Source organism: Athene cunicularia (assembly GCF_003259725.1).
Source record: "Athene cunicularia isolate RWA chromosome 15 unlocalized genomic scaffold, athCun1 chr15_part1, whole genome shotgun sequence".
In the NCBI taxonomy this organism is placed as follows: Eukaryota; Metazoa; Chordata; class Aves; order Strigiformes; family Strigidae; genus Athene; species Athene cunicularia.
The window spans coordinates 1,356,365-1,366,987 of record NW_020799121.1 but is presented as its reverse complement, the minus strand read 5'-3'; the positions used below and the strand labels follow the sequence as shown (position 1 = coordinate 1,366,987).

Here is a 10,623-nt window from a genome sequence, read left to right as displayed (position 1 = left end):
AGCCCCAGTGGGGGATTGACCGAAACCGGGGCAGCGGCCCCAAAGACGGTTTGCAGGGGCCGGGGGGAGCCCCAGCAACGTGCCCTGCGGCCACCCCACACCCTCCCGGGACAAGGGGGTTTAGGAGGCAGGAATGGAGGTTTGGGCAGAATTCCTGCCTGCGGGAAGCACAGGGAGGGGGCACCATTTTGTGGGTGGAAAGCTGAGCTCTGGGGTGTCACAGGATGAATTAGGGGTCTCCTGGCTCCGTTCGGCCCCAGGAGTGGTGATGGTGGGAGAGGGGACAGGTCTGGGTGCTGGTGCTCACGCCGGGGCAGCCCCCCCCGAGGAACCCCCCCAGGGCCTGGCAGCCACTTGTGGCTGCTGTCACAAGTTGTGGCAGGTCTCAGCGTCCTCCCATTTGCACTTCAAGAAGGGGCACCCCAGGGCTGGGTGAGACAGCGAGGCCGGGCCGGGGCTTGGCCACTCGGGGTGGCTCTGGAGGGGCAGTGACAGAGGGTGATGGCAGCAGGTCTCTCCCCAGCACCTGCCCCCCAGGGCTGCAGCCCCAAGGGGAGAGGGGGTGCTGCCCAGGGCACTTCCCCACAGCTGGCACTGATTCAGCACGGGGTGGGAGGTGACACCCCTCATCCCGTGCCCCCCTTTTAGCCCGCAGCAAAGGAGGGCAAAGGGAAGACAGCGGGAGCCGCAGGCGGTGCGCCTTTACACAATCCTGCTTTATTTTACCCCTTTGTACAAAACCATTTTTCCCCGCTTTATTTTACAAAGCCACCCCCGGCCCTTGGGGAGGGCAGAGGGGAAGAGAGGGGACCCCACAACGGAGGAGCACCCAGCCACTCACCCGTCCCATCTCACCTCCGCCGGGCTGCAGGGGTGGGGAGAACCCTAGCAGGGTGAACGCTCCCCCTGAGCCATGGGGAGCCCAGAGATAGGGCCAGGGGGGGGCTTTAGCCCCACAGTCAGGCATCAAATCCCACTGCCTCCAGCACATCCTGCCTGCAGCTCACAACCTCGGTCCCTGTCCTGCAACGGTTACTGCCACGGAGGAATAATAAATAGGCTCAGTGAGTAGGTAAATTTGGTACTACATATAGGGCTACAGCTTGATATATCCTCACTAGATAAAGAGGAGGGGGGCAAGGGGTCCCCCTGGCTCCTCACGTACCCCCAGCCCCCCTGCGCCAGGCACAAGTGCTCAGGAACTGGGTCTGGGTCTGCCCAGCTGGCACAGGGTGGGCAGGAGGGTGGGGGCTGCAGGAGGGACCCTGGGGGCAGCGGGTCAAGGGGCTCTGGGACAGGGACAAGGGCCCAAGGGGGCAGCCCAGCCCCCCCAGCCATCGGGAGGGAGCTCAGGTGGCTCAGCCACCCCCTGCCAGGGCTCCCACCGCTCATGGTGCCAGCACCCTGCCGGGGTGGGCACCCAGCACAGACTGGAGGTGTCCCCCCCTTCGGTCACCACACCTGGCCAAGCTCCCAGGAATGCCCCCCTGGCTCCGAGCACCCCCTGAGCGAACATCCCCGCACATGGGGAGAGGGGTGTCCCTGCAAAGCCATGCCAGCCTGCCTGTCCCCACCCCTCTAGCTCAGAGCCCCCAGTGCCAGGCGCCACCGGTCCCCGCATAGCCCCCGCCAGTGTCCTTGAGCCCGGGTCCGTGCGCAGCCCAGCTGAGCCCGGCTGCCCGGGGTGCAGACCCAGCGCCGCGCCGGCCCTACAAATACGTGTCCTCGCTCTCCCGGGAGCTCAGGCTCTCCTTGGACTGGTGGTGGGGGGAGACTTGGGGGTGCAGCAGCTCCCGGGCCGAGCCGGGCGCCCCATTACCCTCAGCCCCGGGGCCGTTGGCGGGGCTGGCCGGGCCCTTTTCTCGGCTCTTCTCCTTGCTCTTGCGGGCCTTGGGCACGGGAGCGGGCCCAGGGGGAACAATGATGGAGGGGACAGGCTCCAGCGCTTTGAGGGTGGGGGGCTCGGCCTCGCTGATGGCCTTGGCCCCGTGCAGGCGCGGGGGGGACTTGCACTGCAGTTCCCCATGCGTCTCCCGCCACTTCTTCAGCTGGATCAGGTGCTCCCGCTCGATCTGACGTTCCGTCACTGGCAGCTCGATGACCTGCAGGGACAGACTCATGCCATCAGGGCAGCGTGTGGGACACCCCACAGGGCAGAAACAACCCCAAATCTGAGCATTTTGGGCACTGCCCCCAGTGCCATGCCAGCTCTGCCCAGCCAGGGGCAGCCCAGCCCACCAGTGGAGCCAACTGGGCAGCACTGGTCTCCCAGACTCTTCCCCAGCACCTTACCTCCTGCACCAGGAAGGTCTCCTGCATGATCTTGGGGCTGAGGGCTCTCAGCCTCTCCATGGTCTCGTACTGGCCCTGGCAGGATTTGAGCTTGTCCGAGGAGCCCAGAGTGTGTTTGAGCAGCACAAGGCCCACCCGGAAGATGATCTTCACCCCTGCAAGGGAAGAAGTGAGGCAGCGAGTGCCCAGTGGGACAGGGTGACACTGCCACTATGTCCCTCAGATGCTGTGAGGCACCAGGTCCCAGTCCCACTAGCAGTCAGGACACACACGAGGGTGCATTTGGGATCCATGTCCCCCTAACTCCCAGGAAAGGAGCCCAGTCTCCACCCCAGGCACACGGCTGCCCCAAACCTGCCCTACGATGGGTCCTACAATGGGTCCCATGTGCCAGGCACAGGCGAGCAGCCATGGCAGCACTCCTGCTGCAGCCCCAAGTGCTGTCCACATGCCAAGAGGAGGATGAGGATGGTGGGGAGCTTCTACCTTCACAGAAGAACATGTCCCAGACACGCAGGACGGAGCTCCAGGGCAGCGTGCGGGAGAAGGCGCACATGAACCACTCCGTCATGTAGAGGATGGGATCGATCTTCTGCTTGCTCAGGTGCTTGTAGGCCACGGGCGAGACCTTGTGCAGCAGCGAGAAGAGGATCTGCCCATCCAGCTGAATGGCCTCCTGCAGGGAGGGCATCGAGCCCCAGGGAGCCCCTTAGCACCAGCCCAGCCCTGGGATCAGCTCCCCAGTGCCCAGCCCCAGCCGAGGAGCTAGACCCAGACCCAGGCCTGGCTATGGGAGCAGAGCTGTGCCCATGGACACCAGCAGCAAAGCTACGCTGAGCCCCCCATCCCTGATTGCAGGATGCTCCTGGGGACCACTGCACAACATGGAGACTGTGGGAGCACCCAGGATCTCCCCAAGCTCCCTTTTCTCTCTGGGGTGAGGAGCTGGGGGAGCTTTCGGCCTGGAGACATCTCAGATCCCTGGCACCACCGAAGGCACTGCCAGTCCTTCACTCACCAGCTTCTCGCTGTAGTAGCCAGGGAGGTACTTCTCACAGATCTGCACCAGGCACCAGAACGCTTGCTGCAAGCCAAGGGACAGCGGGTGAGCGCCCAGGTGTCCATGGGGGACGTCCCTGCGGCTCCCCCCGCTCCCAGAGACCTCAGGAATGGGCAGGAGGAGGCAGAGCGTGACTGGGATGAAGGGCACCTCCCTGCACCAGCTGAGCTTTGGGGTGAAGGGGTGCTGTGAGCCAAACACCCTGCTTGCCAGCATCGCCCCGAGGTGACCCACACAGTCCCAGCTCTCTGGTCACCGGGTCTCTGCCCTCCCGGCCGCGTGCTCGTACCTCAGCCGGCATGTGCATGAGCAGGACAGCGGCGATGGGGGCCTGGGCCTGGCAGTAGCCCTCCTCTGGGCGGTACAGCGTGTACGCCTTCAGCACCCGAAACAGGTCCTGCTGCCTGCGGAGACAGCCCGGGGAGGGAGAGGTGAAGAGAGGGCATGGACGTGGCCCAGCAGCACCCCCAAAGGATCCCAGTAAGCATAATCAGCACTGGGCATTGCATGGTGATCCAGCACCACAGGCTGGCCACCAGCCACTACTCTTCCCCCATGAGCCTGGGTCAATCCCTGGCTGGGATCCCTCTTCCACACAAACCCAGGGCTGTAGGACATGATAACCACAGCTCTGCTCTGGGAAGTTCTGCCCACAGAGGCCCCATTCTGCCCAGATCTGAGATGCAAGGCAGGGAGACAACTATCTGCCAGGGATGCTGGCTCAGGGTGAGCTGTGGCCGGGAAGGGACCCAGCTGGAAGCACAGGAACGCAGACGCTCCCTGACACATGGGGAATGGCATTTCCCTAGCGAAACAGAGACCACAGCCAGCTGCCTCCTCCCTCTGCCCTCCTGCCGTGGCAATTCCCACCCTGCTGGGTGTTGGAGCTGGGGCTGAGGGCTATGACCCATGTACTGGGTCTATGACCCTGGGAGAGCCATCCTGTTTTCGACCCATGCCTGGACACCCTGTGAGCCAGGGGGTGTAAAGACTGCAGGGGGACACCGCAGCTCTGTGAAGTGGGATAGACAGTGCCCCACACAGTGCTGGTCCAGCCCAGCAGCTGCTGAGGACTAGACGCACAGTAGCTCCCACTCACCCGTGGCCTCCACGTGAGACAAACATCTCGTGGAATGGAAACTGCCGATGGAGATCCCGCTCGATCACATCCAGCCATTTCGGGTCGCCTGGGAGGAGATCCAGTTCCTGGGGAGGAGAGGGTTGAGGTGAGCAACACCCCACGGCAGCACTGTGCCAGCCCCACTACGGTACATGGTCCCAACCTGGCTCTGCCCCAAACATGAACCCCATCAGGTCAGAGGTCAGCCCACTCTGGCTGGGATGCCAGTAGCCCCCCTGCCCCACGCCCAGCAGGAACAAGCAGCATCTGGGATCCCAACAGACACCCCAGCCCTGGAGGGAGCAGCAGCCATCCCAGCACTGCCCCTTCCACCAGCACACCCTCTCCAGCAGTGCAGGAAGGTCCCTGGCAGCACTCACATCAAACTTGCCAATGTTCTGCTCCAACTTGACCTTGCTCCCGGAGAGGTACTGCCAGGCACGGCCCCGCAGTGAGGGCGGGATCCCCTTCTGGCACCGCAGCCGGATCTGTGGGGAAGAGACACAGCAGTCATGAGAAAAATCAGGGAGCAGTGGGGAGCAGAGAGGCCCCTGGGGCAAGACAGGAGCCAGGCCTAGCACTGCAGCTGCAGGCTGGTCCCCTGCTGCCTCGCTGTGCAAGGGGATGTGTCCCCACAGCCCTGGGGACAGGGTGCCCAGCCACGTGTCTCAGGACAGCCCCTGGCATTGTACAGACCAATGGAGACCTGCAGTCAGAGATCCTGCTCACCCCCTTCTCCCCAGCACCGCACTAACACGCCAGCTCGGATGGCAGCCGGTGCTGCACCAGCACGAGGGAGCTGCAACGGCTGCCAGGAGCCTGGCCGAGGCTTTGTGGCTTGTAAACAGCTCCAAACAAGCCCAGCTCTGCCTGAAAGCAGGATCCTGCTGGGAACTGGAAAATCAAATGCTGGAGCTAAGGTGGGGAACAGGTGGCTCCCTCCTCACCCCAGCATGGTCCATGGGAAGCACTGGGGAGGGCTCTGCACCCCCAGCCCAGCCCTCCTGCTCACCCACGGGGCCATGGAGAGCAGGAAGATGCACCCTGTCAAACACCTCAGCCTTTCTGCCTGTTTGCCCTGGGCAGGCCTGGGCCCAGCTCCACGCATGGCTGGCTCCCAAGGCCAGCTCCATGCCCAGTTGGCCCCTGGTTTCCTTGGCACAGGCCACCAGCCAGGACCAAAGTCCAGTCGAGGCAGTGTTGGTACCTACCCCACGGTGGGAAGTCAAGCCAGCTTAACCCTGCCACTGCCAGCACCCCAGCAGGGACTAAAACCACACATTCCACTCCAACTCTGAAGGAAGCAGCAGCACCATCTCTTCACGGTTCTTGGCCAGGACGTGCAGCAAGATGGGGCCCACGAGACCAGTGCTTTCAGCACAGTTACCCAGCATAAAGCCCTGAGTGGGGACTTAGGTGGCACATGCCAAGTGCCAGAGACATGCCAGGGCTCTGTGAGCCACAGCCAACAGCTCCTGAAGCCTCTCCTGCCTACCTAGAGCTCCTTTTCCCCATTTGCTGGTGTGGCTCAGGAGCAGGCGGCTGTGCTTCCAAGCAGCCCAGCATGGTGGTAATGCCCCATCCCCGGGAGGGTTTGCTGCTCCCTTGCTGCAGTGCTGCTTGTTTACCCAGGCAGTCCTGAGCCCCACAGCGACTTTGTGCTTGCAGGAAATGGAGCGGGCGATGCCCAGGGCGGCTGCGGGCAGCTCTGCCACTGCGGACGGCTCCCGTTTTGAGCCGGCTCCCCTTCCTGCTGGCTAAACTGCCAGGAAGGAAGCTGCTTTGCTGGGTTCAGCAGCCCCTCCAGCTGGCCAGGCTCAAGGCAGCCAGGGCCAAGCAGCTGAGCATCTCATTCCCTTGGCTCCATACCCGGTCCTGCCACTGCCCCTGCACTGGGGGTATCCAGCCCCCAGGATCACCCTGCGCCCTTCCAGGGGACCAGGAGCACATCTGGGCTGAGGAGTGCTGCCCATCCCCAGAGCGTGGTGGGAGCTCCCCACGCATCTGCCCTCCTTCAGTCTGAGTGGAAAGGGCAAGGACTGGCGCACAGCACTGGCACAGCTCAGCACCACGAAGGACGCGGGGTCACAGCTCTGCTGGGATCCGGGCCAGGCAGGCGAGGAGGAAGCATTTTGGGATGCTGTAGTGATGCAGGTGTGAGTGAGCCCGGCAGGAGCTGGCCCAAGAGATCCCCGGGACATCAGCCAACCCCAGTGAGGCAGCCAGAAAAGTACCGGGGTTTTTCAGAGGCACAGGGAGCTCCTCCAAAGGAGCAGGGCCCAAGCCACGTGGCATGGCCCTGTACCAAAGCAGCCAGGCTCCTGCTGGATGGTCGACAGCATCCAAGGCCAGGCCTGGCACCCTTCCCCAAGCAGCCCCAGGGCTCCAGGCATGGAGCAGCTCTCCAGAGCAGACCTCAGAGGCTCTGGGCATGGATTTTTGCTGCAGGACAGACTATACAGCACATCAGCCCCACAGAGACCCCCAGGAGCTCAGCCCAAGCACAAGGGAGCTCCTCTGCCAGACATGCAGCTGCCAGAGCATTCACCCGAGCCCGGAGACCACGCTGTGGCACGGCCGGGGAGCAGCGGAAACTGCCTGCAGAACAAAGCGCCCGCCTGCCATGTCCCAAAAAGCTCTCCCAGATCCTTTGTGAGTGGCCAAGAAACAGATGAGGGATTCCCGCGTCGTTCACCAGGCATCGAGTGGGGACGGCGCTCTGGGAGCACAGCACACAGAGTGGTGCCAGGAGGCTCTGCCAGTAACAAGGAGGAGGAGGAGGGAGGAGGAGGAGGCCCTTTGGCCACTCTCAGGCACCGCTGGCCCATGCCAGCATCCTCACCGCTTCCAGCAGACACACAGCAGCATCCCAGGACTTGCTGCATCCCATCCCTGCCTTGTTCACAGGCTCAAGAGGTCGGGGAGTACCAACAGACCGAGCCACAAAGCCACCCAGAACACACCACCACGAGCCTCCTGGGGACCCCGGCTTGCAGACCGGCGTCACACACATCAGGCTCAAACATTTCCTACTCAGAGCTTTTTTTGGTCTACAAGATGCTCAGAACAGAAGTTTCCATGACCGAACAATTCCCATGGCTGCCTGCAGGCAGCCAAAGAAGCCCTAGGAAGGCTCCAGCTCAGTGGGGAGCAGATGGGGGCAGGAGCAGGCCGGCTCCGGACCACAGGCTCAGCCCTCCCAGGCTCCAGCTTCCCTCCCACCATGATAAACGTCACGGGGAGGGAACAGCCCAGTCAAGACAACAGCATCAACCAAAGGCAACCAAGTCTGTCTGGGGGGACATAGTGACACACAGGCTGCCCCAAAGCCTCAAGGGGACATGGCTGCACCCGGCTGTTCCTCCCTGCTGCCTCCTCTCGCCTGCACAGCTGTCCGGGGGCAGCCCCAGGGGACAAGACTGTCACTTACCTTCTTGTGTTTTTTGGCCATCCACTTGTCCCAGTTGTTGAGCATATCCAGCCATTTGGACTCCCGCTGGCGCAGCACCTCCAAGGGCACCTCCTCCAGCCTGCGGGATGGGAAGAAGAGGCTGGTCAGTGTAGTGCCGAGCTCTCCCTGCAGCGCAGAGCCCCCTCCCTGTCCTCTCCAGCACCCTGGGTGCCCCCCACAGCCCCCTCTGCAGGTGCAGAGCCCGGCTGGGACACGCTTGAGAGTGCCGGTGTTTCAGCAGCTGCTCGGCGCTGCCGGAAGCGCTCACCACCCATGAAATCACCACACCAGCACAGCCCCAACTCCCCACAAGTTCAAAATCTCTCAGGAGCAGCCTGCACTGCACACACCATGTGTCTGAGCATCCCTGGGGACCTGTGCCCAGAGAGAAGGGCACACCAGGAAGGTGAGGAACTGGGGAGCGCAGCCAGAGCCATTAGCTGAGCTGAGCAAGGTCTGGTTCCCCCCGCAGAGGCTGACTGCAGACGGAGAAAGCCGGGGCCATAAGCATCATGTCATCTGCACGGCCCCAGCCATGCTTGCGCCCTGAAAGCTTGGAACTGCTCCAGGCCTGGCACCGAGCCCAGGCCGAGGGTCCCCCAGGAGGGAGGGAGGGGAATGTTTTCCAGCAACGGCCCAGCCTAGCCGGGGAATCCGATTTAACCCTACTGAGGCAGGCAGGGATGCTGCCACGACATCAAAGCTGGCAAGGGGGAAGCCATCACTGTGGCCTTGAACACCCCCCGCTATGCACCCTCTGCAAGGTGACAGGGGACAAACAGCTCAGCCAGGCCCTGGGCACGGACATCCCAGGGAGAGCAGAAGCTCCTTCAAGCCACCACTGAAGAAGGGCCAGCTTCAGCCAGACTCAATGCCTTCCTGGGTTCGGCTCCACACTGCCCTGTGGCCATGCCAATCTCAGGAGGGGCCGGATTCTTTTTGAGGCCCCGAGCATCTTCCAGGGAGGTGCAAGCACCCAGCCCTACTTCAGCACACACAGGCCCTGCCTCATCCTGGACCTCTCTGCATTAGGAGCCAGAAAGTGAGCGGCATGAAGAGCCCAGGGCCACATCCAGCTGGCAGCACTGCCCTGCTCCCTGCCCAGCCCTTCCCTGCCGGGTCCCACCCACCGCAGCAGGTCAGATGGGGCCAAGCAGGATTGTTTCAGAGAGCAAACCCGCTCTGAAGGGATCCACGTTGCTCAGGGCAGCCACCCCACCCTCCTCAGCACGGGCTGGGCATGGCCAGCAGCTCCCTGGCCAGCAGCGCAGGCCGGCACGGGGATGGAGAGTGCACTGGCCCCGAGCCGGGGAGCCTGGGCTGCCGGAGGAGCTGGGGCTCTCTGAGGCGTGGGAAGCTCGGGAGCGCTGGACGCTGGATACAAGAGCTGGCTGCGGGCCTGCTGGAGCCTGGCCAGCCCAGACTGGAAGCTGTTACCAGCTGATGGCTGCTTGGCAGCGGGCACAGAGCAAGGACTGGAGACATTTCAGATGGCCAAGAAGGGGAGGATGGGGTGGCAGCACCCCAAGAGGGAGGTGGTGAGATACCCTATGCAGGGAAGGCAATCCTTCACACCCAGTGTGGGTGACAACCCCACAGCTCAGCCCTTCACAGTACCCCCAAACCCTCCACAGATGCTGGGACACTATTTGCCCTCCCTGCACTTCCCCAAAACCCTTCCAGCTAGAGGGACACCAGCCATGGAGGCAGGCAATGCACTCCTGTTTATCCACTCCCAGGCAGACAAAGAACAGATAAAAGCCTCGAAGAAGGGCAGGATTTAGCCCCAGCATATCTGCAGGCACGGGAGGAAGGCTCTGACCCCAGCAACTGCAGCCACCACACTGCTGGCACCCCCAGGAGCAGCCACTCGCCTCCAGCACCCTGAGCTTTGGGCAGGGGAGCTGCTGCCTGCTGAACCCCAGGGACAGGGACGTCCACCCCAAGCACCCAGGGACAGGCAGCCAGGACAGCCAAAATGTCCCCAAAATGCAGTGTGTGGCCGGGACGGGTGCAGCACCCTGGGCAGGAGAGGCCAGCACGCTCCTACGGTGCTGTGAGCCCAGAGGGCAGGGACGAGGTTTATCACCCAGAGAGATGCACCTTGCCCAGGACCAGCAGCCAAACCTCTGCTGCCTCCTCTCCCCGCACACCGGCCAAGTGACATCCACAGGCTTATGAGAGGCGGACGCTTTGCTCCTCGTAGGTGGGGAAACCGAGGCACGGGGTCCAACTGACACCAGAGCACGCAGGTAGGCAAACCTCAGGGGAGCGATGTCCCATCTGGAGAGGAGGGGCTGCCACGCGCCGTCCCGCTGCAAGCCCCCGTTTCTCCGGGCGTTCCCGCAAAGCCACGGCCAGGAAGGCAAACACCAGCCACGCTGCCGAACCAGCTCGGAGCACATTCCTGGGTGCTGGCACCGCCCCGGGGCCCTGTCACGGGCTGATTTTTTCGGCTGCCCCGCTTCCTCCGAGGGCTTCCTCCGCAGATGGAGGCCGGCCAGCGCCTCCTTGCCACGGCGCCTTGGCCGGTGGTTACCGATACCGGTTTCCGCGGCAGGATGCCGAACAACGGCCCGGCCTCCCCCATTTGACGGCGGCCAAAAATACGCCGGAATCCAGCGCTTGGAGCAGAAGAGGCCTGGAGGTAACCAGACACTGACCTCGGCGAGGAGGCCTCGGCGCTGCTGGCAGCTCCCT

General features: G+C 63.3%; 2 protein-coding genes across 3 annotated transcripts in view; one reads left to right on the top strand and one right to left on the bottom strand.

Annotated features, from left to right (window-relative positions):
• Positions 1-698: 698 nt before the first annotated feature.
• TBC1D10A (TBC1 domain family member 10A) lies at positions 699-9,026 on the bottom strand. The gene is made up of 8 exons (XM_026860011.1): positions 7,903-9,026; positions 4,853-4,960; positions 4,452-4,558; positions 3,642-3,756; positions 3,311-3,376; positions 2,779-2,968; positions 2,293-2,447; positions 699-2,102 (listed from the first exon to the last, which is right to left on the bottom strand). The coding sequence occupies exons 1-8, from the start codon at positions 7,945-7,947 to the stop codon at positions 1,710-1,712; spliced, it is 1,179 nt and encodes a 392-aa protein (XP_026715812.1). The 5' UTR covers positions 7,948-9,026; the 3' UTR covers positions 699-1,709.
• LOC113486268 (coiled-coil domain-containing protein 157-like) overlaps positions 4,972-10,623 on the top strand; it is a 29,436-nt gene continuing 23,784 nt past the window's right edge. Inside the window, exon 1 of one of the 2 annotated variants that reach the window (XM_026860009.1) lies at positions 4,972-7,581. In XM_026860009.1, the coding sequence (XP_026715810.1) occupies positions 7,568-7,581 (14 nt within the window). In that variant the 5' untranslated portion in view covers positions 4,972-7,567. The remainder of the gene's footprint in view (positions 7,582-10,623) is intronic. The other variant, XM_026860010.1, reaches the window with a different exon arrangement.